The 25983-nt window shown below is 44.6% G+C and overlaps 1 protein-coding gene across 5 annotated transcripts in view; it reads left to right on the forward strand.

Moving 5' to 3' along the window:
- The first annotated feature begins 8370 nt into the window (after positions 1–8370).
- Positions 8371–25983, forward strand: part of RNF14 (ring finger protein 14) — a 99111-nt gene continuing 81498 nt past the window's right edge. The window contains exons 1-3 of one of the 5 annotated variants that reach the window (XM_044280844.1): positions 8371–8436; positions 23890–23979; positions 25196–25356. In XM_044280844.1, the coding sequence (XP_044136779.1) occupies positions 25203–25356 (154 nt within the window). In that variant the 5' untranslated portion in view covers positions 8371–8436; positions 23890–23979; positions 25196–25202. Of the gene's footprint in view, positions 8437–10051; positions 10405–23889; positions 23990–25195; positions 25357–25983 lie in introns of those variants that run through there. The other 4 variants (XM_044280840.1, XM_044280843.1, XM_044280842.1 and 1 more) reach the window with 4 other exon arrangements.

Raw genomic sequence — 25983 nt, forward strand, 5'->3', positions numbered from 1 at the left:
TATATATTTTTGGGTTCTTGGTATGCAGCTGCTATACAAACCAAGCGTTGCAATATTGCTCACTCCATGAATATTGTCTGATCCAGGAATAATTGACTTTTGGCTGATTTGGGGGAATACTCCATTTAATTGACCACTATACTTTATAGTACAAGTCCTTGAAATGCAGCTTTTGTTGGTAAGATATGCATACCACAGATGTGCTTTGCATATTTAATGCTTGCAAAACTCAAAATTCATTGAATTTTCTATGCTGTGTTGTTTCCCTACTTTTGCTGTGAGAGGACAGGACAAGTGTAGTAAATTTAAGATTGCGGCATCCATATCTACAACGGATAATGAAAACAACGGTAACTAATTTTAAGCCGTTCATAATAGGAAATTTGCCAATCTCTTTTCTAATCATATGAAAAAACCAACAATCAAAGTTGTTGTTTTTTTCCTTCGTGTCAAGATTGTGATTTTTAGACCTTGTTCACACTTCAGTGTTTGGTCAGTGATTCCCTTCAGTGATTTGTGAGCTAAAACCAGGTGTTTGTCAAAACCACAGAACAGGTGCAGATCTTTCTCTTAGACCTCATGCACACAGCCATTGTTGGCCGGTGCCCGTATTGCAGCCCGCTAACAGTGGGTCTGCAATAGACGGGCACCAGCCGTTTGTGCACCGCATCACAGATGTGGATCCATTCACCTGAATGGATCCACAATCCGGAAGGTGCAGAGAGGAACGGAGGCACACAATCCCGAGGAAACACTAAGCAGTGCTTCTGTGGTTTTCTGTCAGTGCCTCCGCATCGCAAACGGCAGCCAGATGGTTGGTGTCTGCAGCACAAGCACAGGCCAACAATGGCTATGTGCATGAGGCCTTATACCTTATCTCTGAGTAGGCTTCACTTCTGGCTTTGGCTCGGAAATCACTGACCAAACACTGAAATGTGAACGAGGCTTTAGGCTATATGCACACATTACTGAAAATACAGTGTGAAAGGTCTAATCTGTTATTTTTTGTTTTTTTTTACATACCTGTGGCAGGCGCAGCACTATGAAGTGCCTTTTGCGCTGTGGCATTAGAAGAATTTTGATATCTCTGACTTTTAGTCTAACCAGGCTGTCTATTACTCTGTAATTCCTCTAGCGCAGTTCTATGGAAGCAGTAGGTTTAAAGAGCACACCAAATGCTTCAAATAACTTCTTTATCAACTTCAACTTTTCTTCATATATAAAACTGCCGCCTCCACAGTAGATAGTCCATGTACAAAACAGACATATTTCCATGTACAAAAATGGATATATTTCTCTCTTCAGTATCTGTACTCCCACTTTAAGTTATTTAAGCACTTTATGATCTCTCTGAGAGGTATATCTGAGGTCTAACGAATAGTTCACTTGCAGTATGCAGTTAGCAGTGACTATTTGCAGATTGGTTGAGTATGATCTGGTATGGTTGTATGCAATTTGGATTGCAATATGCAATCTGAATGCTTGCAATTTGTATTTGCAATTGTATGGTTGCAATTGAACTTATATTTGACAATTGTATGGTTGCAATTAAATTTGCTATTGGTTTTGTAGTTGGTGAAACTATTTTGGTCTCTTGTTCCGATAAAACTCAGCTCTCAGTGGAGTAAATGTCTCTTCAGCTCCTGTCTCTGGTGAATAATGATTCTAGCAGCAGGAGCTGGGGGAATTCCCAGACAGGCTGTGTGTGAGGCTGGCTGTGATTGGTGAAAACTCTTGCTGTGCGAGAAGCTGGCTGTGATTGGTCTATACTTCTGCCCAGCAACAACAGATTAACACTATGCGTTCTGTTGTTTCTGCTGTGTCACTGAGCATACCTTACATTACAAAACGAATCTTTAAGGCATATTATCCTTTTCTGCCTCTGTGAACACAAAATATAATAGGTATATGACATCCAAAACATGATGTCACAGTAAATAACTCTGCTTTTGTCTCTAACACATAAACATAGGAACTGTATGTCACGGCGGAGGGTGGGGGAAACCCCCCACTGTGCGGTGTCAAAGGGTAAAAAGGGGATCAGCCTGGCCAAAATGGGTAATAAGGGAGCAGGTCACCTCCTACAGCGTCCCTAATCCTCTCCCTGACTCCTCGTCGTATGAGCGGACCCCGATGGTAGGACGGGATGACTCATACTCTGGATTCCTAGAGAACCTAAGTCGCCCTGGTAATCCCTCACCACGGAGCAGGGAAGAGACGACCTGTTCATCCCACTCATGGAGGAACAGGAGTCTCTATCTGAGGCTAGACTGCAAGGATGGGGAAACACATACAGCATAAGTAGATGGCAGGTAAGCGAAACCAATAACACACTTACCTGCCACAGACACACTGACTGGAACCCGTGCACTAGTGCTGCTGTCTACACCAACATTAAAGGACACAGCACAAACCACAACCACACAGGAACTTAGGACATCCATAGCTGCAATAAACATAAGACAAGGGAATGTCTAGTAAAAATGCTGGACACCAAACACCACCAGACATGTAACACCAAACTAGACATACAAACACCTTGAATATAACCCACTCCATACAAATAGGGACAGGAAGGGAAGGAGACACCGGGATAATATTGATGACCACAAGGGTGGCCCTCACTGGACAGATGGACCACCCTGGACTGGAGCAGAGCTCCAGCACCAACAACAGCTGAAGTACAATCTCGATATGGGTCCCCCTCCTCTTATATGCGGCAATGGAACTACGCAAACCGCTGAGTGGTCTGTGTTACGCTGTTTCCCTAAGGCCCCTTTCACACGAGCGTGACGGATTAGGTCCGGATACGTTCAGGGTGTGTTTAGTGAAACTCGCACCATTTTGCAGGCAAGTTCAGTCAGTTTTGTCTGCAATTGCGTTCAGTTGTTCAGTTTTTTTCTACGAGAGTGCAATGTGTTTTGATGTGTTTTTCACGCGCGTGATAAAAAACTAAAGGTTTACAATGCAATGCGTTTTTCACTGAAGCCTCATTCACTTCTATGGGGCCAGGCTTCTACATCTGCACTCCTATTCCGCGGCCCTGTAAAAAAAACTGTAATAAAAAATAAAAAAAACACGTCCTATTCTTGTCTGCAGTCATGGACAAGAATAGGGATTTCTATCATAGTGCTGGCCATGTGCGTTCCGCAAAATGCAGAACACACATGACCAGTGTCCGTGTTATGCGGACTGCAAAACAGAAGGGTGCGTTCACACGTCCGCAACAGTTTTGCAGTCCGCTAAACATGGACACCGGCCATGTGCGTTCCACATTTTGCGGACCGCACATGGCCAGCGCTATGATAGAAATTCCTATTCAAGAATAGGAGATGCTCTATTTTATTTTTTTTGCGAGACCGTGAAACGGCATGTGCTGTCTGCATCTTTTGTGGCCCCATTGAAAATGAATGGGTCCACACGCATTCTGCAAAATTGCGGGCCTATTATGCAGACGTGTGAATGGACCCTTAGGCCTTGTGCACATGATTTCCATCTTGCAGTTTTCAAATAGCGCCATTGTTTTTGTGAACCCTTTGACTTCAATGAGTCTATGGTCCACATTTTGCAGTGGTATTTCTGTATCCTTATGTCTGTTCCGCAAAGATGTCCTATCCTTGGCCCCAAAATACGAACCACAGAGCCATTGAGGTCACTAGGGTAGACTTATCAAAACTGGTTTAAAGGAAAACTGGCTTGGTTGCCCATACCAACAAATCAGATTCCACATTTCATTTTCCAGAGCTCCATTCCTGGGAAACTGTTGCTGTGTGTGAATGGGCATTATGGTGCCGAACAATGGCAGTAGTAAGCCCTACCATTAGAGGCAACAAATGTCCTGCACATGTTGCTGAGCTGTTAGTGTCCCTGGTATCACTCCTAGAGGTGACCGACTGTCGTATGCAATGGCCAGGGCCGTCTTTACCAAGGGGCAAAAGGGGCAGCTGCCCTGGACCCAGTTGCTCCTGGGGGGCCCAAGGCAGCTGCCACTTGAGCCCTGCTAGCTACTGCCCCGGGTGTCAGGCTGTCGGCTACACGGGCATCATGATCGTACTGTGTTAATGATCTTAATTCTAGGACCTTAATGAGTTTTGCTCTAGGACCTTAATGACATCATTACCATGTGAACAGTAACCTAGCAATTACTGGTCACATGGCTATGAGGTCATCACAGGTCCTACTGAGTGTTGCAGAAGGTAACTGTGGAGCTTTTTTGTGTAAAGATTACATCAGAAAAAGGTGACAGGGGCTGTTATGTTAATATACTGTAAACTACTGTATAGTGGGGTGCTGTATGCTGTGTGGTGGGCTGTATATTGTGTGGTGGGCTATATATTGTGTAATGGGCTGTATATTGTGTGGTGGGCTGTATACTGGGGGGGGGGGGGGGTGGCCTGTATACTGTGTGGGGGCCTGTATACTGTGTGGTGGGCTGTATACTGTGGGGGGCCTGTATAGTGTGGGGGGGCCTGTATAGTGGGGGGGAGTGCTATACTGCTGTACTGTATAGTGTGGGGGGCTGTATACTGTGGGTGCGGTATAGTGTGGAGTGCTATACTGCTGTACTGTGTAGTGTGGGGGGCTGTATCGTGTATAGTTTGGGGTGCTGTATACAGTGAGGTGTTGTATACTGTGGGCTGCTATACTGCTCTACTATATACTGTGGGGTACTGTATAGTGTGGGGTGCTAAACTGCATACTGTGTGGTGCTGTATACTATAGGGTGCTATACTGCATACTGTGGGTTGCTGTATACTATAGGGTGCTATACTGCATACTGTGTGGTGCTGTATACTATAGGGTGCTATACTGCATACTGTGGGGTGCTGGGGTGCACTGTAACGCTAGGGTGAGCCGAGCCCTGGTCTCCTTCCTGCAGAGCGGTGCCCACTTCCAGCCCAGAACACTGATCCTGAGCCGCTGGAGTCTTCAGAACTGGAAGTATTTACAGTCATTCACTGGACTCTACCAGATGTGTGGATTTTTTGTGTGTGTGTTGTGGTGGAGGGCGTGATTGCCTGCTAAGGTGTGGGAAGGCGGGATCCAGGGGGCCCAAGTAAATTTTTGCCCAGGGTCCAATCAATATTAAAGACGGCCCTGGCAATGGCCCCTGACATCATCACACCAGAGATTGGGGCAGGCTGTCGCTCCACAGCAGAATTGAAACACTCACCATATGGCATTTGTACTCAAACTCAACTATCAATGGACCCTAAACAGAACCTGTCTTTCTCGCTAAAGATGATACTTTTCTAGTCCATAACAGTCCAGGTTTCTCATTTACGACACCTCTGCAAACAAAAGCGACTGTGGATGTCAGTTAACGGCAGGACACATAATGGGCGCCATAACAGCAAACTTCCTTCTGCTAAGCTTTGGAATGGTCCAGGTAGAGACAGGGATGTGCAAAGAACGTACGTCTGTATGGTGGACAACAAAACTGTGGGAGCTGCTAGTGCTTGTTGCCAGATAAAACGATCCTCTTTACTGGTGGTCTGTCTGTGCCTTCTGTAGCCTGTTCCTCATGTGTGTGTGCCCTCATGTAACTACTGCTCCCAACACCTTGTAATAGCTAGGTCCGAAAAAAAGGGACCATCAAGCTTCTATTAGTCCAATGATGTGCCTCTCTTACAGTCCATCAACTGTGCAAAATGACTTTGAGTGTTGTAAAGGCATATCTAGCTGTCAATGATCTCTCACCAAGAGGTACAATACCCAAAAGTAGCCTCTGAGAGCCTTTCTATAGGGCAGCAGGGGAAGCACTTTAACACCTTCTGGTGGCCAGTGTCTAATGAGACCACACATGTAATCACTTACATATCTGTCTGAGAAATGCATGCTGAGTTTTGCAGCTGTCTGACATTTGTGTGCAGTGGGGTAACAAGGGGGGGTCCACACCGGGTGCCGGCTCTCAGGGGGGTGCCAGAAGCAATGAGCGCTTCCATAAATACAGATGGTCCTGTCACTCACCGCTCAGCTCCCATCACTCCTCCCCTCCTTCAGGTCTGCAGCGCACAGAATGGTGAAGCAGGAAGACTTCTCCCCACTCCACCATTCAGCCTGCAGACACAGATTGCACTGCCAGCCTGTATGGGTGGAGCCTGCAGCCCGGAAATCTGCATAAGCTCCGCCCACACAGTGCTGCAGAGCGATCTGTGCCTGCAGGGAAGAGAGATATGTGAGCTTCAGAAACGGGACAAGGTGAGTAGGTACAAGGGGCGTAACTACCATAGCTACAGACCATGCGACTACTATGGGGCCCAGGGCAAGAGGGGGCCCATTCTTAGTTGGGATTATCTGCTCTTCTACTGGAGGTTAAAACTTGGTCAGGACTCTACCCTCTAAAGGGAAAACTTTAAGCAAATCAGGTAGTGGAAAAATGGCCCAAGGGTCATTGAAAAGGGTTCAGGTAGAAACCCCTCTGCCCTGTGTGGGGAGCCTGGTTTGATCCTTGCTATGGGGCCTTTACATCTCTATTTACGCCACTGGTAGGTACTGTTTTTTTTTTGTTTTTTTATACAGAGGGGGCACAGAGAACTTTATTACTATGGAGAGGGAACAGAGGGCATTACTACTATGAAAGGGGCACAGAGGGCATTACTACTATGGAGGGGGCACAGAGGGCATTACTAATGTGAAGAGGGCACAATGGGCATTTCTACTATGGAGGGGGCACAGAGTCAGAGGGCATTACTACAATGAAGGGGGCGCAGAGGGCATTTTTACTGTGAAGGGGCACAGTGGGCATTATTACTGTGAAGGGGGCACAATGGGGATTTCTACTATGGATGGGGCACAGAGGGCATTACTACTATTAAAGGGGCACAATAGGCATTATTACTGTAAAGGGGCACAATGGGCATTATTACTATGAAGGGGGCACAGTGGGGATTATTACTATGAAGGGGACACAATGGGGATTATTACTGTGAAGGGGCACAAAGAGGGCATTACAACTGTGAAAGGGGCACAGAGAAGGCATAACTACTGTGAGGGGGCACAATGTGGGCATAACTACTGTGAGGGGGCACAATGTGGGCATAGCTACTGTGAGAGGGCACAATGAGAGCATAACTACTGTGAGGGGGCACACATCTGTTACAAAACTACTGTGAAGGTTGTACAATGAGGGCAATACTACTGTAAGGGGGTATATATATTTTTTTCAGTATTGGGGGGGAGGGTGCCAGAGAAAGGACCCGCCCCGGGTGCCAAACACCCTAGGCACGCCACTGTTTGTGTGCGTTTTTTTTTTCCTTCAATAAGTGTATTTGGAGTACAAATACTGTAGGTTGAAGGTTTGTTTTATATAAATGGTGGGGCATGAGGCCAAAAATTTTCTATGGCAGGCAAATCACACAAGGTTATATGCACGTTTTTAGAAATCTCCCAGATGTTCTTCCCCAAAAGTTGCCAAGTATGAATTTTAACAGTGAAGAATAGAGTGAAATTCATATTCTTCCAGCAAAACACACCAGATTAAATGACATTAATATAACTATTTTGTAATGTATTTCAGTTTTGCCATGTGTTTTCCCTTTGTTGGAAGAAAACAAAACCAGCCTTAAGGCCTCATGCACACAAACTCATTTTTGTTCAGTATTTTTTTGCGGATTCGTACACTGACACATTGTTTCCTTTGGCTCCATGCACACGTCCACATGCACATGGAAGGTAGCCATATTTTGAAGCTCCGTGGATTATGGACCAAAATACGTTTGTGGTCACGTGCCGGAGGCCTCAATGGGGGTAATTTATTAAGGGACTTGTCCTTATTTAGTTGCACAGCTTTTTGGTGTTTGACATTTGGGCAGGACAGAGGCATAGCGTGGTGTGACGGGGGCTGTGGTGGCCATGGCAAATTTACACCTGGATCATTTATGCCTGAAAAGAAGTGTAGTGTTGGCGAACAACTGCTAGTTTTTACACCAGACGAACAACCAGCTGTAGATGTGCCCAATTTATGACGAAGTGCACGCCTCATCATAAATTAGTTGAATCTTATGGCAGCATGTGGGGAATTTAAGTCAGTCTTATAAAATGACACCCCCCCCCCCATGTGTTTTTTTTTCCTGTAAAAACCATAACCACATTAAAGGAACAAAATCACATGTATTATTTTTCTATGCAGGCGCTTCACCTACATCTAAATACACTTTTAAGGTATTGCAATTGCTACAGAATATGGCACAGCAATTAGTGCAGTGTATAGCACCACCTATTGTGTCAGTATGGCACCATTTGCACACTATGGCAATATTTTATTCATTACGGTATATGACTGACTGTATAGCTGTCTGTACGACATAGCTATATTTTTTATCACACAAGGCGTCGGGAGTCCTCCTGTACTGCAGGTGGCGCTGTGACTGTGAGGAGAATGTGTACTGTGGAAGTTCCTGTGAACTGCTGCACACCCTGTGAACTGGAGAGCCGGTGAGTGACACAAACCCACCTAGGTCAATGCATTCTAACGGGGTGTCTGTGTAGGGTGAGATTACATGGCGCCTGAGAGCTGTGGGAGACATGTAACGCCCGGAGGAGGGAAGGCAGAGCAGTGGAGCTATGTGAGCTACAGGCGCTTATACAATCTTCCCTGACGCTGTCATATCCGCCTGTGCGCTGGGTTCTAGGCTAGTACACACAGTAGTACATGGTAGAATGCTGTCATATCCGCCTATGTGCTGGGTTCTAGGCTGGTACACACAGTGGTACATGTAGAATACTGTCATATCCACCTGTGCACTGGGTTCTAGGCTAGTACACACAGTAGTACATGGTAGAATGCTGTCATATCCGCCTGTGTGCTGGTTTCTAGGCTAGTACACACAGTGGTACATGGTAGAATGCTGTCATATCCGCCTGTGCGCTGGGTTCTAGGCTGGTACACACAGTGGTACATGTAGAATGCTGTCATATCCGCCTGTGCACTAGGTTCTAGGCTAGTACACACAGTGGTACATGGTAGAATGCTGTCATATCTAACTGTGTGCTGGGTTCTAGGCTAGTACACACAGTGGTACATGGTAGAATGCTGTCATATCCGCCTGTGCGCTGGGTTCTAGGCTGGTACACACAGTAGTACATGGTAGAATGCTGTCATATCCGCCTATGTGCTGGTTTCTAGGCTGGTACACACAGTGGTACATGTAGAATGCTGTCATATCCGCCTGTGCACTGGGTTCTAGGCTAGTACACACAGTGGTACATGGTAGAATGCTGTCATATCTAACTGTGCTGGGTTCTAGGCTAGTACACACAGTAGTACATGGTAGAATGCTGTCATATCCGCCTGTGTGCTGGGTTCTAGGCTAATGCACACAGTGGTACATGGTAGAATGCTGTCATATCCGCCTGTGTGCTGGTTTCTAGGCTAGTACACACAGTGGTACATGGTAGAATGCCATCATATCTGCCTGCACTGGGTTCTAGGCTAGTACACACAGTGGTACATGGTAGAATGCTGTCATATCTGCCTGTGCACTGGGTTCTAGGCTAGTACACACAGTGGTACATGGTAGAATACTGTCATATACGCCTGTGTGCTGGGTTCTAGGCTAGTATACACAGTAGTACATGGTAGAATGCCTTCATATCCACCTGTGCGCTGGGTTCTAGGCTGGTACACACAGTGGTACATGGTAGAATGCTGTCCTATCCGCCTGTGTGCTGGGTTCTAGGCTAGTACACACAGTGGTACATGGTAGAATGCTGTCATATCCGCCTGTGCACTGGGTTCTAGGCTGGTACACACAGTGGTACATGGTAGAATGCTGTCATATCCGCCTGTGTGCTGGGTTCTAGGCTGGTACACACAGTGGTACATGGTAGAATGCTGTCATATCCGCTTGTGTGCTGGGTTCTAGGCTAGTACATACAGTGGTACATGGTAGAATGCTGTCATATCTAACTGTGCTGGGTTCTAGGCTGGTACACACAGTGGTACATGGTAGAATGCTGTCATATCCGCCTGTGTGCTGGGTTCTAGGCTGGTACACACAGTTTATACATTTTTTTAGGTTAGGTGCATGTCACAGTATGAGGAGACCCTTAAAGGGTCACCAGATACCTTGAAAAAAAATGCATCGAACATGGGAGATGTGCACTGAGCAGCTGAATCCAACTCTCTTTGTCGCATATTGATCTGAATCTAGAGATATAAGCGATTGTAGAATCTGCAAATTAGCCTCTTTGTGCAATGAGGGTGCTGCCGTTGCACCCGGAGCTCCATTCAGTTTCTGTGCCGGCTTCTCCCGCCCCCACTTTGAGTGACAGTGTAGAAGTAATCACGTCTGGTCTGAAATCTCATGTCACTGCTCTCGTCTTTTTGATGGACCCACGCGTTTTACAGTACTAAAGCTGGGGAAGATGGATGCATGCGCAGTACCGGTTCCATCAGGCTGGGTAAGTTTCAGCACTGTAAAGTAGGGCTGCAGCTAACGATTATTTGAATAATCGATTAGTTGTCGATAATTTAATCGATTAATCGGGAAAAAACACCAAAATAACAAAACAAAGAGGTTTATATGATTTTACTTGAAAAATTATGTTCAAAGACCATATTAAAACAAATTGTGGATGGCACTGTTATGGGGAGATCTGTGGGTGGCGCTGTTATGGAGAGGGGGAGCTGTGGGTGGCGCTGTTATGGAGAGGGGGAGCTGTGGGTGGCGCTGTTATGGGCATAACAGTGCACAGATCCCTTTCCCCATAACAGTGCACAGATCCCCCCTCCCCATAGCAGTGCCATACACAGGTCCCCCTCCCATAACAGCCCCGGCCCCGCTGCTCACAGCAGACTAATCCGGCAGTAACTTTTAGGCTGGGTTCACATGGGCGTGTCCGGATGCGTCCCGGTGTATTGCGCAAACCCGCACGATTAGGTACGCAATTGCAGTCAGTTTTGACTGCGATTGCGTTCCGATGCTCAGTTTTTATCACGCGGGTGCAATGTGTTTTGCACTTGCGTGATAAAAAACCGACTGTGGTACCCAGACCCGAACTTCTTCACAGAAGTTCAGGTTTGGGTTAGTTGTAGTGTAGATTGTATTATTTTCCCTTATAACATGGTTATAAGGGAAAATGGCATTCTGAATACAGAATGCTTAGTAGGTGATCATTTGAGGGTAAAAAAAAAATAAAAAAATTAACTCACCTTCTCCTCTTGATCGCGTAGTTCCCGGTCTCTTCTTTACTTCTTTAATGATGAACTACCGGCTAGGACCTGTGGTGACGTCAGATCACATGCTCCAACCACGTGATCTGTTTTGTGCTGGAGCATCTCCCTGCTCCGTTGGTTCTGGGTTTACCATGGTTAAGCAAACATAATCCCACCATCGATTGGCAAGCGAGACAGATTCTTGATTGGAGTGATTATTACATTGACAACTGCCTTAATACCTTCCTTTTTGTTTTAACTACTAAAACTGTACCCTCTTTTATATCTGATTTTTTCTGATGTATTTTCGGAGAGTGGATGTCCGGATTTACCTCTGCATCGGTAATATAATTGTCCCATCAAGCTTATTCCCGGAGCTAAGTTGCCCAAATCTAGGTTGTACAACCTTTCCAAACCCAAAAGAGCGGCCATGCGACAGTATATCACTGAGAGTTTGGCAAAGGGACATATTAGACCTTCCAAGTCCCCAGTGGCAGCAATTTTTTCTTTGTAAAAAAAAAAAAAAAAAAAAAGACGGAACCCTTAGGCCATGTCTGGACTTCCGTGAGCTCAATCGAAGTCCGTGATCCTTATCCCCTTCCTTTGATTCTGGATTTGTTCAACCAGATTGTTGATGCCAAGGTGTTCTCTAAATTGGACTTAAAGGGGTTCTCCTGCCCCTACTTGAAAATTGGTCATCTTCATTACCCTCCACAGCGCAGCCCTTCCTATTATTCTCTTCACAGTCATGTGACTGCTCCTAAAGCATTTTCAAGTCTTCCGGTCCAGCGCTGTCTTCTTCTTTTCCTCCTGCTGGCCTTCCTCTGTCATGTCGCTTGCAAACTACTGCACATGCGCTGGGACCACCGGCCGTCTTCTGAGCTTACAGGCTTCTATGTGAAGCCTGTACTAACTCATGTACAGCGCGATGTAAGCGTAATGGGACTGAAAAAAAAATGTAAGGCTGTATCAATACAAAATGGAATTAGATACACAGCTCAGCGGGTTGTATCATGCAAAATGGGATTAGATACACAGCTCAGCAGGCTGTATCATAGAAGATGGGATTAGATACACACTTCAGCAGGAAGTATTGCACACATACATGTTAGGATTAGATACAGATGTGTTTGGATGTGCTTGCTGATTCCAGCTGTTTATTACACTCTGGAGATGGTGAGGGAAGAGCCTGTCGATTGTCAGTGATGGGATTTAGGCTACTTTGACACTTGCGTTCGGTGCGGATCCGTCTGGTATATGCACAGACGGATCCGCACCTATAATGCAAACAATGGTATCCGTCCAGACGCTACTGCAGTCCTGGCTGCCATGGTTACTTAGCTTATACTTACCTGCGCTGTCTGTGGCCGGCCGGTGCTCCTCCTACTGGTAAGTGACAGGTCTGTGCAATGTGCCGGGGGGAGGGGGGGGGGGGAGCGCACTGGCCACCAATGCTTTGAAAACTGGGGAGGGAGGGTGTTTCTGGCCCCTGCTGCCTGGCAGCACCCGATCAGGGGGCTGAGATCCGCACAATTAACTCCTCAGGTGCGGCACCTGAGGGGTTAATTGTGCGGATCACAGCCCCCTGTAAGAGATCAGGTGGTGCCAGGCAGCAGGGGGCAGTTATGTACACAGTTCTTAGTATATTCTAACTTGAAGCATCCCCATCAATATGGGAACGCCTCTGTGTTAGAATATACTGTCGGATCTGAGTTTTCACGATCGAACTCAAATCCCTATGGTGAAGGGACACTTCAAGTTAAAATATACTTTCGGATTGGAGAAAAACTCTGATCCGATGGTATATTAATAGGGACTCCTGACTTTGCATTGAAAGTCAATGGGGGACGCCATATTGTGTCAACGTCAAGCGGATCCGTCCCCATTGACTTGCATTGTAAGTCAGGACGGATCCGTTTGGCTCCGCACGGCCAGGCGGACACAAAAACGCTGCAAGCAGCGTTTTGGTGTCCGCCTCCAGAGCGGAATGGAGGCAAAACGGAGCCAAACTGATGCATTCTGAATGGATCCGCATCCATTCAGAATGCATTGGGGATGTACGGACCTGTTCGGGGCCGCTTGTGAGCGCCTTCAAACGGATCTCACAAGCGGAACCCCAAATACAAGTGTGAAAGTAGCCTTAGACACTGGGTGAGAAGTAGATTCATGTCTGGGTGTAGAAAGATAGACACAGGAGTTATAGATGGAGTAGCTGCTGCAGGCAGAGCAGAGTGGGGGGCGTGTCCAGCCTGTGACTCATCTCTGTGCAGTGCAGCCAGGCTTGTGTATCAATAAAGTATTCAACAAAGCAAGAAGGGGAGAAAGTAAGGCTTCGTTCACATCACCGTTCAGCCTTTCCGTTCTCTTGCTCCGTTTAGGAGTAGGAGAACGGAATGGACGAAGAAAGCGCATATCTGAGCCAAACTGAGCGCTTAGGACCCCATAGACAATAATGGGGTCTGTTATGTTTCCGCTCAGAAGATGATTTTGAAGCGGAGCAAGAGAACGGAAAGGCTGAACGGTGATGTGAACGAAGCCTAAACAGATCTGCCAGGATAATGTGATGTCTTCCAGGGGGGAAGGAAAGCTTGGACATAAAATGTTAGGAGCAAATAGAAAGAATTTCACTTTTGGTACCGGACAACCTCTTTAAGGGGGGCATATAATCTGGTCAGGATCAAGGAGGGTGATGAGTGGAAGATGCATTTTCTTAATGACAGCTTTCATCATCTGGTGGGGAGGTTTGTGGTTGTGTATCTAGGTGACATATTAATTTATTCTCCAGACATGGAGACTCATTAGGATTACATAAGACAGGTGTTACAGATCCTAAGCGATAATAAATTGTACGCAAAGATGGAGAAGTGTGTATTTGCAGTTCAGGAAGTGCAATTCTTGGGCTACTTGCTCTCAGCTTCAGGACTTCGTATCGATCCTGCGAAGGTCCGTGCTGTATTGGACTGGGATCAACCCGAAAATCAGAAGGCGCTTATGTGGTTTTTGGAGTTTACCAACTACTACCGTAAATTCATTTTCAACTATTCTATTGTGGTCAAACCTTTAACTGACATGACTAGGAAAGGTTTGGATGTCTCAGTGAGGTCTGATTCTGCATTGCAAGCTTTTTCGGCAGTGAAAGTGTTTCGCTTCTGCTCCTACACTGAACAAAAATATTAACGCAATATTTACAGTTTCGCTCCCATTTTGCATGAGCTGAACTCAAAGATCTGAAATATTTTCTACATACACAAAAGACCCATTACTCTCAAATATTGTTCACAGATCTGTCTAAATCTGTGTTAGTGAGCACTTCTCCTTTGCCGAGATAATCCATCCCACCTCACAGGTGTGGCATACCAAGGTGCTGATTAGACAGCATGAATATTACACAAGTGTGCCTTAGCCTGCCCACAATAAAAGTCCACTCTAAAATTTGCTCAGTTTTGTCTTACTGGGGGGGGGTTTAAGAAAACCGGTCAGTATCTGGTGTGGCCACCATTTGCCTCGCGCAGTGCAACATATTTCTGTTGCATAGAGTTGATCAGGTTGTTGATTGTGGCCTGTGGAATGTTGGTCCACTCCTCTTCAATAGCTGTGCAAAGTTGCAGAATATTGGCAGGAACTGGAACACGCTGTTGTATACGCCGATCCAGAGCGTCTCAAAAATGCTCAATGGGTGACATGTCCGGTGAGTATGCTGGCCATGCAAGAACTGGGATGTTTTCAGCTTCCAGGAATTGTGTACAGATCCTTGCAATATGGGGCCGTGCATTATCATGCTGCAACATGAGGTGATGATCGTGGATCAATGGCACAACAATGGTCCTCAGGATCTCGTCACGGTATCTCTGTGCATTCAAAATGACATCAATAAAATGCACCTGTGTTCGTTGTCCATAACATACACCTGCTTATACCATAACCCCACCGCCACAATGGGCCACTCAATCCACAACGTTGACGTCAGATGAGCTTCCCTGAGACGGTTTCTGACAGTTTGTGCAGAAATTCTTTGGTTATGCAAACCGATTGTTGCTGCAGCTGTCCGGGTGGCTGGTCTCAGATGATCATGGAAGTGAACATGCTGGATGTGGAGGTCCTGGGCTGGTGTGGTTACACGTGGTCTGCGGTTGTGAGGCCGGTTGGATGTACTGCCAAATTCTCTGAAACGCCTTTGGAGACGGCTTATGGTAGAGAAATGAACATTCTTTGCACTGGCAACAGCTCTGGTAGACATGCCAGTTGCACGCTCCCTCAAAAGTTGTGACATCTGTGGCATTGTGCTGTGTAATCAAACTGCACATTTCAGAGTGGCCTTTTATTGTGGGCAGTCTAAGGCACACCTGTGCTATATTTATGCTGTCTAATCAGCACCTTGGTATGCCACATCTGTGAGGTGGGATGGATTATCTCGACAAAGGAGAAGTGCTCACTAACACCGATTTAGACAGATTTGTGAACAATATTTGAGAGTAATGGGTCTTTTGTATATGTAGAAAATGTTTCAGATCTTTGAGTTCAGCTCATGCAAAATGGGAGCAAAAAGTGTTGCGTTTATATTTTTGTTCAGTGTATATTGGTGCAACCAGATGTGTCACAACAGTTCATTGTGGAGGTTGACGCCTCCGAGGTAGGGGTAGGAGCAGTCCTGTCGCAGGGTCCGTCACCTAGTAAATGGCACCCATACGCTTTCTTCTCTAAGAAACTCTCTGCTGCAGAGAGAAATTATGACTTGGGTAAGAGAATTGCTGGCCATTAAGTTGGCCTTTGAGGAATGGCGTCATTGGTTGGAAGTGGCCATTCATCCTATTACGGTGTTTACTGATCACAAATATTTGGCTTACTTGGAGTCGGCTAAATGACTGAACCCGAGGCAGGCCAGATGGTCATTGTTCTTTACCGGATTCAATTTCATTGTCACATATCGTCCTGGGGTTAGGAACGTCAAGGCAGATGCTCTGTTGTGTAGTTTTCCAGGGGGAAGTGATTCTGAGGATCCAAGTCCGATATTGTCTGAAGGGGTGGTTATATCCGCCCTACACCCTAATCTTGAAGTAGAGGTGTTAGAGGCCCAGGGAGAGGCACCAGATTCCTGTCTCTTGGGGAAATTGTTTGTCCTATCGGAATTGCCTCACAAGGTGTTCGAGGAACATCACTGTACAGTGCTTAGGGGCCGTGGATTCTAGTGGCCGTGGTTGGGTAAGTGTGTTAGGGTTATGTAACAGGTACAAGAGAAAAAAATGTAGAGGGTTAATCACAAGACTTACTTGGAAAAAATCCAAGAAGTCTATATAATTATTCGCAGGGCGCCATAGGAGGAGGAAATAATAGGTGGGTAAAGAGGAAAGTCAAGGTGATCAATTGGCTGCCAGATGTGGTCAGTAGTTTGAACTAGTTCAATACATACATAGGATGAAGAAAAAAAGCGGAGAGGGACCACAATGAGAGGCGCCAGTCGAAAGAAACGAAGGTATTAATGCAGGTATCTGGAGGGTACATATAGTTGACCCCTAATGGATCAATAGTACTGACACTAGAGGTATCTAGTATTATGACCATTTATTAGTCACTGAATGGTGGAAAGTGAATTCAGGAGAGTGTAAACAGGAATAGACGATACCTGAGCATTCCGATCCTGAATAAATAGACTATAATATAGTCAAGTAGCAGTGAGATCCGCTCTAATGACCCCAAAATTTGGTCCCATTTAGAATCAATATAAATCAATAAAATCACTAGTTAAAGGGCTTCTGTCACTCCACTAAACTCATTTTTTTTTTTTGGTCTCCCTACAATCCTTATGCTGCGATTTCTTAATATATATAGCTATTACACTGTTTGGTTCAGTAGTTCTATCAAAAAACTGACTTTTATATTATGCAAATTACCTCTCTAGAAGCAGGTAGGGCGGCTACCTGCTGCTAGCAGCCGCATCCTCCATTCATAATGACGCCCCCTCCTCATGTTGATTGACAGGGCCAGCGGACGCGCTAGTCCTCTGACTGGCCCTGTCTGCGTTTTAAATCTCGCACCGGTCTTCAGTTGGCGCAGGCGCACTCAGAGGAGGACGCTCGCTCAGCCGCTCCATCCTCAGCGCGCCTGTGCCGATGACGTCACATGTACACCCGGCGCAGGCGCACTGAGGATGGAGCGGCCGAGCGAGCGTCCTCCTCTGAGTGCGCCTGCGCCAACTGAAGACCGGCGCGAGATTTAAAACGCAGCCAGGGCCAGTCAGAGGACTAGCGCGTCCGCTGGCCCTGTCAATCAACATGAGGAGGGGGCGTCATTATGAATGGAGGATGCGGCTGCTAGCAGCAGGTAGCCGCCCTACCTGCTGCTAGAGAGGTAATTTGCATAATATAAAAGTCAGTTTTTTGATAGAACTACTGAACCAAACAGTGTAATAGCTATATATATATTAAGAAATCGCAGCATAAGGATTGTAGGGAGACCAAAAAAAAAATATTAATTTAGTGGAGTGACAGAAGCCCTTTAATGGTAATCTTCACTCACTTCACTGGGAGGAAATTTTGAGGGACAAAACTCATGACACCCAACAAAAAGTCCTCCCAATCCTGGATCACTTCAAGAATCTTAGGATGAGGCAGCAATCCCAGAGTTGGTACTTCTTGCAAAATTCCTTTATTTCCTAACAGGAAAATAGAGCTAGACGCGTTTCGGGGCACAAAGTAAGTCCCCTTCATCAGGAGCAGAAGGTTATGTGTCAGCTTGTAGCACTTGTGCTAAGGTGACACATACTCGGCCTTCTGGATCTTTACTTCCTTTGCCCATCCTGTCCAGACCATGGACTCATTTATCCATATATTTTATCACTGAACTTCCTAGTTCCTCTGGAAAGATGGCGATTCTGGTAGTTGTCGATCACTTTAGCAAAATGGCGCAATTTATTGCCTTGCCAGGTTTAACTAATGCACTTGCACAAGTGTTTATCTATAACATTGTAAAGCTACATGTCATTTCCTCTGATGTGGTGTCTGATCGTGGGACTCAGTTTGTTTCCAAATTCTGGAAGGCTTTGTGTACTCGACTGGGGGTACAACTGTCCTTCTCTTCGGCTTTTCATCCTCAGTCGAACGGACAGACGGAATGCATGAATCAGAGTCTGCAGACATACTTGAGATGTTTTGTCTCAGTGGTCCTCATTATTTATTTTTTTCTTTAGTTGAGTTTGCCATAAATAACCGTAGACAGGAGTTCACTGATAAGTCAACGTTTTTTGATGCATATGGCTTTCACCCGTAGCTTGGCACATTTTCTAGTTCTGAGACTTCTGATATTCCTGAAGAGGAACGATTTTCGTCATCCATGTCATCTATATGGCGAAAAATTCAAAGTAACTTGAGGAATATGAGCAAGAAGTATAAACGTATGGCTGACAGGAGATGTATGAATGATATGAACCTAAGAGTGGGTGATTTTGTGTGGCTGTCCACAAGAAACATTAAGTTGAAAGTACCTTCTTGGAAATTGGGTCCAAAGTTTATTGGTCCATATAAAATCTTTGCCATTTTTAACCCTGTAGCCTTTCGTCTGGAACTTCCTCAGGCACTTAAGATTCATAATGTGTTTCATAAGTCTTTGTTGAAAAGATATGTCGAACCTGTTGAACCGTCTTCCTTGCCACCCGCTCCTGTCATGGTGGACGGTAATCTGGAATTTCAGATCGCCAAGATAATGGACTCTCGAGTCCTCCATAGTTCCCTTCAGTATTTGGTTCACTGGAAGGGTTATGGACCAGAGGAGAGGACATGGGTACCGACATCCGACGTGAATGCTAGTCCTCTGGTGAAAAGCTTTCACAGAGCTCATCCAGGTAAAGTCAGTCCTGGGTGTCCAGAGGCCACCTGTAGAAGGGGGATACTGTCACGTTCTCTCCTGTGACAGGTGTCAGAAGATCTAAGAGACTGGCTGCACGTGATGTGATCTGACAGCCTTTTTGTTTTCACTTGTTTCAGTGTTGTTGCTGGTAATGACCACACCTCTTGTCACAGGTGTAGCTTAGTGGTCATTACAACTCCTCTATTTAATTTTTTCACCTATCATGCTATGCGGTTAATAGTTCTGCTGAGTTCCTGCTCGTCCATTTACTTTTGGAATTAAGTGTATGTTTTCCCTATTTGTATATTGTTTTATTTCCCTGTCTTTTGTTACTAGGCCTGAGGGAGACTCCAGTTCATTCATCTGGGAAGGAACAGGTTGTCTCAAATTCCTGTCATTACTTTCTGGGCCCTACTTGTTGTGCTAGGGTTCTAGGTTCCTGTATATGAAAATTCCTACCTTCACGGTCTGTTCATATTGTTAGTAGTCAGGACTTGGATTAGGGTTACACTAGGAGGTGACCTGCTTTCTTCCCCTAGTTTCCAGGCCTAGTTCCTTTTCTCTTCCCTCTTGTTGTCGGTTGGTGTTCCCTCCCCTACTCCATCCATGACAATGGTATCGAATCGATACTAGTACAAAAGTATCGATTGGGTATCGATAATTCAATACCTGGTGCAACCCTAGTCTTGTGAGACTTCGCATAATAACTTCATAAATTTCTACTGTAAAAAAAAAATTCCCGAACTCTGGTTTGGTTCCAAGGTACCACTCTTAATGCCGAAAATACAGTTCTTTACAACCTGTCATTTACGCTCTATACTTAGGATAACAGGCTGGATTATCTTGCCGTACAACCAATGCTAAAGAGAACCTGTCATCTAAGGTCAGCATAGTGTCACTTCTGTACTGACATGCGGAACCCCGCAGCACCTGCCAGTAGAGTTGAGCAAAGCCCCCTTCCCTGCCCCTTTGCTGTGACTGACAGCGCTTATGCATGACAGTTCAGCTGGCTTTGCCGAACTGCCGGCTGTCAGTCACTGCGAAGGGACAGGGAAGGGGGCATGGTTACCGTGACTTGAAGCAAGGACGCCGCTGCTTCCGTGACTTCAAACCGTACTAGAGAAGCGCGCTGGCAGGAGATTAAAGATGGTTTTTACAGCTTTTGCTTCATCTGCCTTCAGGAAGAAAATGATCGTTACAAACATGCTGCTGGCTACTCTCAGGTACTGCTGCCAGCTTGGGATGTTTGTTGGAGGTGACAGGTTCTCTTTAAAAGGTTTCTGTCATGGGAAGCAACGTAATGTAGCTGACGTGATGTGCTAATGTCAGCAGTACATAACAGTGGGCTTTATAACTCCCTGCCTTCCACTGTTCTCTTAAAAAAAAGACTTTAAAAATATGCTAATGAGCCTCTAGGTGCTATTAGGGCATTGCTTCAGCACCTAGAGGCTCGTTCAACTCACCCTTTGGCACGCCCATGTACACTTGATTGACTTTCGAGTTCTCCTCATCATCCCGTAAATCCTGCGCCTCCTGTATTCGGCACATGCGCAGTGAGTGAAGGACGCGCTCCTGCTGCCGGGATACTAAACAGGCCGCGCAGGCACGGCATTTACGGGACGATGAGGAGAATTTGAAAGTCAATCAAGTGTTCATGGGCGTGCCAAAGGGTGAGTTGACCGAGCCTCTAGGTGCTGAAGCAATGCCCTAATAGCACCTAGAGGCTCATTAGCATATTTTAAACGTTTTTATTTTAAGAGAACAGCGGCAGGCACGGAGTTATAAAGCCCACTGTTAGGTACTGCTGACATTGGCACATCACTAATGTCAGTCAGCTACATAACATTATTTCACATGACAGAAACCCTTTCATTCCAAGTCGCTTCATTCAAAAATTCAAAATAATACCATATGGAGATTCGTCTCCGTACAGTATTAGACTGTATGGGCTCCGATGAGCCGAATTAAGTTATTAACGAAGTCACGCGTGACTTCATTCAATAACATTCGGTAATTGATTTTTAAAGTGTAAAATCACTTTAAAACTTAAAAGCGAACTCTGCTTTAGTTCTGAGGTACCAATTGGATCTCCATACAGTATTAATCCAAAGTTTTTAATGAAGTGACTTTGGATGTAACATCAGAAGATTGCTTTGCTCATCACTAATGATAATGAGAAGGTAGAGATTATGAGATCTGTGCACCGTATATATCAGTTTTGGGTCCTCATAGAGAACCAGTGTCACTCAAAATTATACGAGAAAATCTCTGGCCATCCAGATCATTTTTGATGCTTTTAATCCAAAGGTTATATACACTTAATATTCGTGCAATCAATTCATATTCAGAAATTTCACTTGAATATTAGGTCGTTCATAGTCCCAACGTTTCGGTCAAGGCGATCTTTTTCAAAGGATCCGTAGGAAAATATATTCGCTATGGATATATTATGGTACGGATATGTATGTAGAATAATGAGAGGTGTGTGTGTATTGGTTATAATGATAGGCGCTGAACAGGACTACAGACTGAATCGGGTCTACAAGTGTCATGATCCTAACTTCATCGGTATTGAGTTCTTCCAGTTCATATAGTAAGAGATCCCACAGCCCATACCGACCTCAACAGTGGATGATGCTGCCAGGAATTGACGTCACTACGTGAGGCTGCGTGCGCATACGCACTGTAGGATGTGAAGCCGTGATACCTGGAGATAAACATGCCGCAGGTCTCTATGACCGGCCTAATATTCAAGTGAAATTTTGGGATATTAATTGATTGTATGAATATGAATTAAGTGTATATAACCTTTTGGATTAAAAGCATCAAAATCATCTGGAGTGCCATAGATTTTCTCGTATAATAATGAGATGATTTCTGAAAAGTGATCCCTACAAAGCATGTTATTAGGCTGCATGATTTCAATGTCTGTGAGTACAGTAGAAACTGTCATTGGTTGTACTCTTCTGTCTCCATCAGCCCCATAGACTTTAAATGCAGTATGGCACATATGTGACCACTACTCCATCCAAATTCCACTCCACTGCAGTTGTGCAGCGAGTAGGAATGATGGACTCTATACCTTCTTTCTGGAAATGGGCCCCATCGATCAGTCATTCATCTTTAGGGAAATAATCCCTTTATTTTCAGTGGGGGCTTTTCTTGTGTGTGTCGTATAGTATATACAGACGTGGACAAAATTGTTGGTACCCTTTGGTCAATGAAAGAAAAAGTCACAATGGTCACAGAAATAACTTTAATCTGACAAAAGTAATAATAAATTAAAATTCTATAAATGTTAACCAATGAAAGTCAGACATTGTTTTTCAACCATGCTTCAACAGAATTATGTAAAAAAATAAACTCATGAAACAGGCATGGACAAAAATGATGGTACCCCTAGAAAACACAGAACATAATGTGACCAAAGGGACATGTTAATTCAAGGTGTGTCCACTAATTAGCATCACAGGTGTCTACAACCTTGTAATCAGCCATTGGGCCTATATATATGGCTCCAGGTAATCACTGTGTTGTTTGGTGATATGGTGTGTACCACACTCGACATGGACCAGAGGAAGCAAAGGAAAGAGCTGTCTCAAGAGATCAGAAAGAAAATTATAGACAAGCATGTTAAAGGTAAAGGCTATAAGACCATCTCCAAGCAACTAGATGTTCCTGTGAGTACAGTTGCACATATTATTCATAAGTTTAAGATCCATGGGACTGTAGCCAACCTCCCTGGACGTGGCCGCAGGAGGAAAATTGATGACAAATCTAAGAGACGGATAATCCGAATGGTAACAAAAGAGCCTAGAAAGACTTCTAAAGAGATTCAAGGTGAACTTCATGCTCAAGGAACATCAGTGTCAGATCGCACCATCCGTCGTTGTTTGAGCCAAAGTGGACTACATGGGAGACGACCAAGGAGGACACCATTGTTGAAAACGAATCATAAAAAAGCAAGACTGGAATATGCCAAACTACATGTTGACAAGCCACAAAGCTTCTGGGAGAATGTCCTGTGGACAGATGAGACAAAAATCGAAGTTTTTGCCAAGGCACATCAGCTGTATGTTCACAGACGAAAAAATGAAGCATATCAAGAAAAGAACACTGTCCCTACTGTGAAACATGGAGGAGGCTCTGTTATGTTCTGGGGCTGCTTTGCTGCGTCTGGCACAGGGTGTCTTGAATCTGTGCAGGGTACAATGAAATCTCAAGACTATCAAGGAATTCTAGAGAGAAATGTACTAGCCAGTGTCAGAAAGCTTGGTCTCAGTCGCAGGTCATGGGTCTTGCAACAGGACAATGACCCAAAACACACCGCTAAAAACACCCAAGAATGGCTAAGAGGAAAAAATTGGACTATTCTAAAGTGGCCTTCTATGAGCCCTGACCTCAATCCTATTGAGCATCTTTGGAAGGAGCTGAAACATGCAGTCTGGAAAAGGCACCCTTCAAACCGGACACAACTGGAGCAGTTTGCTCATGAGGAGTGGGCCAAAATACCTGCTGAGAGGTGCAGATGTCTCATTGACAGTTACAGGAAGCGTTTGATTGCAGTGATTGCCTCAAAAGGTTGCGCAACAAAATATTAAGTTAGGGGTACCATCATTTTTGTCCATGCCTGTTTCATGAGTTTATTTTTTTACATAATTCTGTTGAAGCATGGTTGAAAAACAATGTCTGACTTTCATTGGTTAACATTTATAGAATTTTAATTTATTATTACTTTTGTCAGATTAAAGTTATTTCTGTGACCATTGTGACTTTTTCTTTCATTGACCAAAGGGTACCAACAATTTTGTCCACGTCTGTAGATTATACACATTATACCTGTCTAAATCTGATATAAATAGTTAACAAATGCTCTTTCTATCTTTTACTAGTTCTATAATGGCGGTGTGTCTATGTGGTCTGGATCATCTATTGCTTTAGTTACCTCTGCTACCAGTCATACAACTCCATCCATTATCAAGGTAATCTATGGTAATGTATGGTTTCCTTCACATATCTGCTGTGATCCATTCCTATATTCAGCAAAGATACCCACAGTGACTTCAGATACTGCCTGTTACAAGTGCACCTTGTCTTCCTCAGTAGAGAACACCAACAAGTTGCAGCAGTTCCAGAAGTTGTTCATTTCTCAATTTTTGCCTTTGTTAGTTTTTATGTTAGAGATTTTCCTGGTGTGTGTGTGTGTGTGTGTGTGTATATGTATATGTGTGTATGTATATATGTATATATATATATTATACGTAACATTTCAGATTCGGCATTATACAGTGGTCACTTAAGTATTTAAGGGGTTCACCGTCTATAATGGTTACCTCGATCCCTTGCTGATTCGTGGAGCAGCATTTCCTGTGTGTTGAGAGGCATCAGGAATCAGGTCAACGAGGATCAGGCAAGCTTTAAAAAGGTTTGAAATAATAAAAGAACATTTATGTCCCTATTTTATCCCCAGCCGATTCCAATTTTGTTGCTTCGATCACCTGTATACCTAGGACACCGCTGCAGTCATTCACTAGCTTCAGAGGTATACAGTGAAAAGGAGACGTTCCAGCAGTAAATCCACACGATTGTTCGTCTTTATTGGTCTTCAAAATAAAATCACGTACAGCATGTATCTATACTCACCACCGTGGACTGTTAACATGTTTCAGACCTTACATGGTCCTTAATCATAATCACAGGTTATGATTAAGGACCTTGTAAGGTCCGAAACATGTTAACCATCCACGGTGGTGGGTATAGATACATGCTGTACGAGATTTTATTTTGAAGACCAATAAAGATGAACAATCGTGTGGATTTACCTGTCTGCGAGAACATTTCCTTTTCACTGCATCCATCAAGACTGGTCCGGTCGAGTTCCGTGCACCTTAGCTGGTATGGCGAGCTGGAAAATAAATTTCTCTACCCTCGGGGGTATACAGCACAAGATCTCTGAGGCCAGTGGTTGGCTGAAGAAGGTATTGGTACTGAGGGAGAAAGCAGTGTGGTACAGGTAGAAAGAGCAGCACCGTACATGTGGTGACCATGCTGATTGGCCAAATTGACGCTGCTTGGGTATTGTATGTTGAATATGGTTCCGAATTGCAGTGGTACACGAATGACCATTGTGTGCTGAAAATATTGTAACCTGAGAAACCACATTATTTTATCTAAATTACATATCTTTACTGTGACAAGATAACCAATGTCAACCGAAGACCAGGAAGCCCAGGAGGATGAACTGCTAGCCCTGGCTAGTATTTATTCAGAAGATGAATTTAAGAGGGCAGATGCTGCTGCAGGAGGGGAAATTCAAGTATGTTTGGATTTACCCTCACATTTTAAAATATCTGTAAAAGGTGAGTAAGACATTGATGTGAATGAAATGTATTTTTTCTGGTGTTATCAGCATATGCATATTGTTGTGGTAGGTGACATTCCATGTTCAAAACTGCACTAGATTGTGAAGTGTACAGGTGCATCTTTAAATTAAAATATCATCGAAAAATTTATTTATTTCAGTAATTCAATTCAAAAAGTGAATCGCCCCCAATTTCTTGAATGGCCTTTTCTTCACAATCCAAGGCTGCTGTTATTTATCTCTGTGGCTTGTGCACACTTTTTCCTTCCACTCAACTTAACATTAGTATGCTTGGATACAGCACTCTGTGAACTGCCAGAATCTTTAGCACTGGCCTTTTGTGGAGGGTGTCAGTGAATGTCTTCTGGACAACTGTCAAGTAAGCAGTCCTACTCATGATTCTGTGGCTACTGAACCAGACTGAGGGACCATTTAAAGGCTTAGGAAACCTTTGCAGATGTTTTGTGTTGATTGGCTGTTTACAGTGTGACTCCATGGGGACATTTACTAAGCATGTTGCACCAGAATTATGGCGTAAAATGTGCCAAAAAGAATGGTGTATTGATTTGCGCCAAATATATCAACAGTTTTCTCTATAAAAAAAATGCATCAAATCGGAAATAAG

Source organism: Bufo gargarizans, chromosome 2 (genome assembly GCF_014858855.1).
Source record: "Bufo gargarizans isolate SCDJY-AF-19 chromosome 2, ASM1485885v1, whole genome shotgun sequence".
NCBI lineage: Eukaryota > Metazoa > Chordata > Amphibia > Anura > Bufonidae > Bufo > Bufo gargarizans.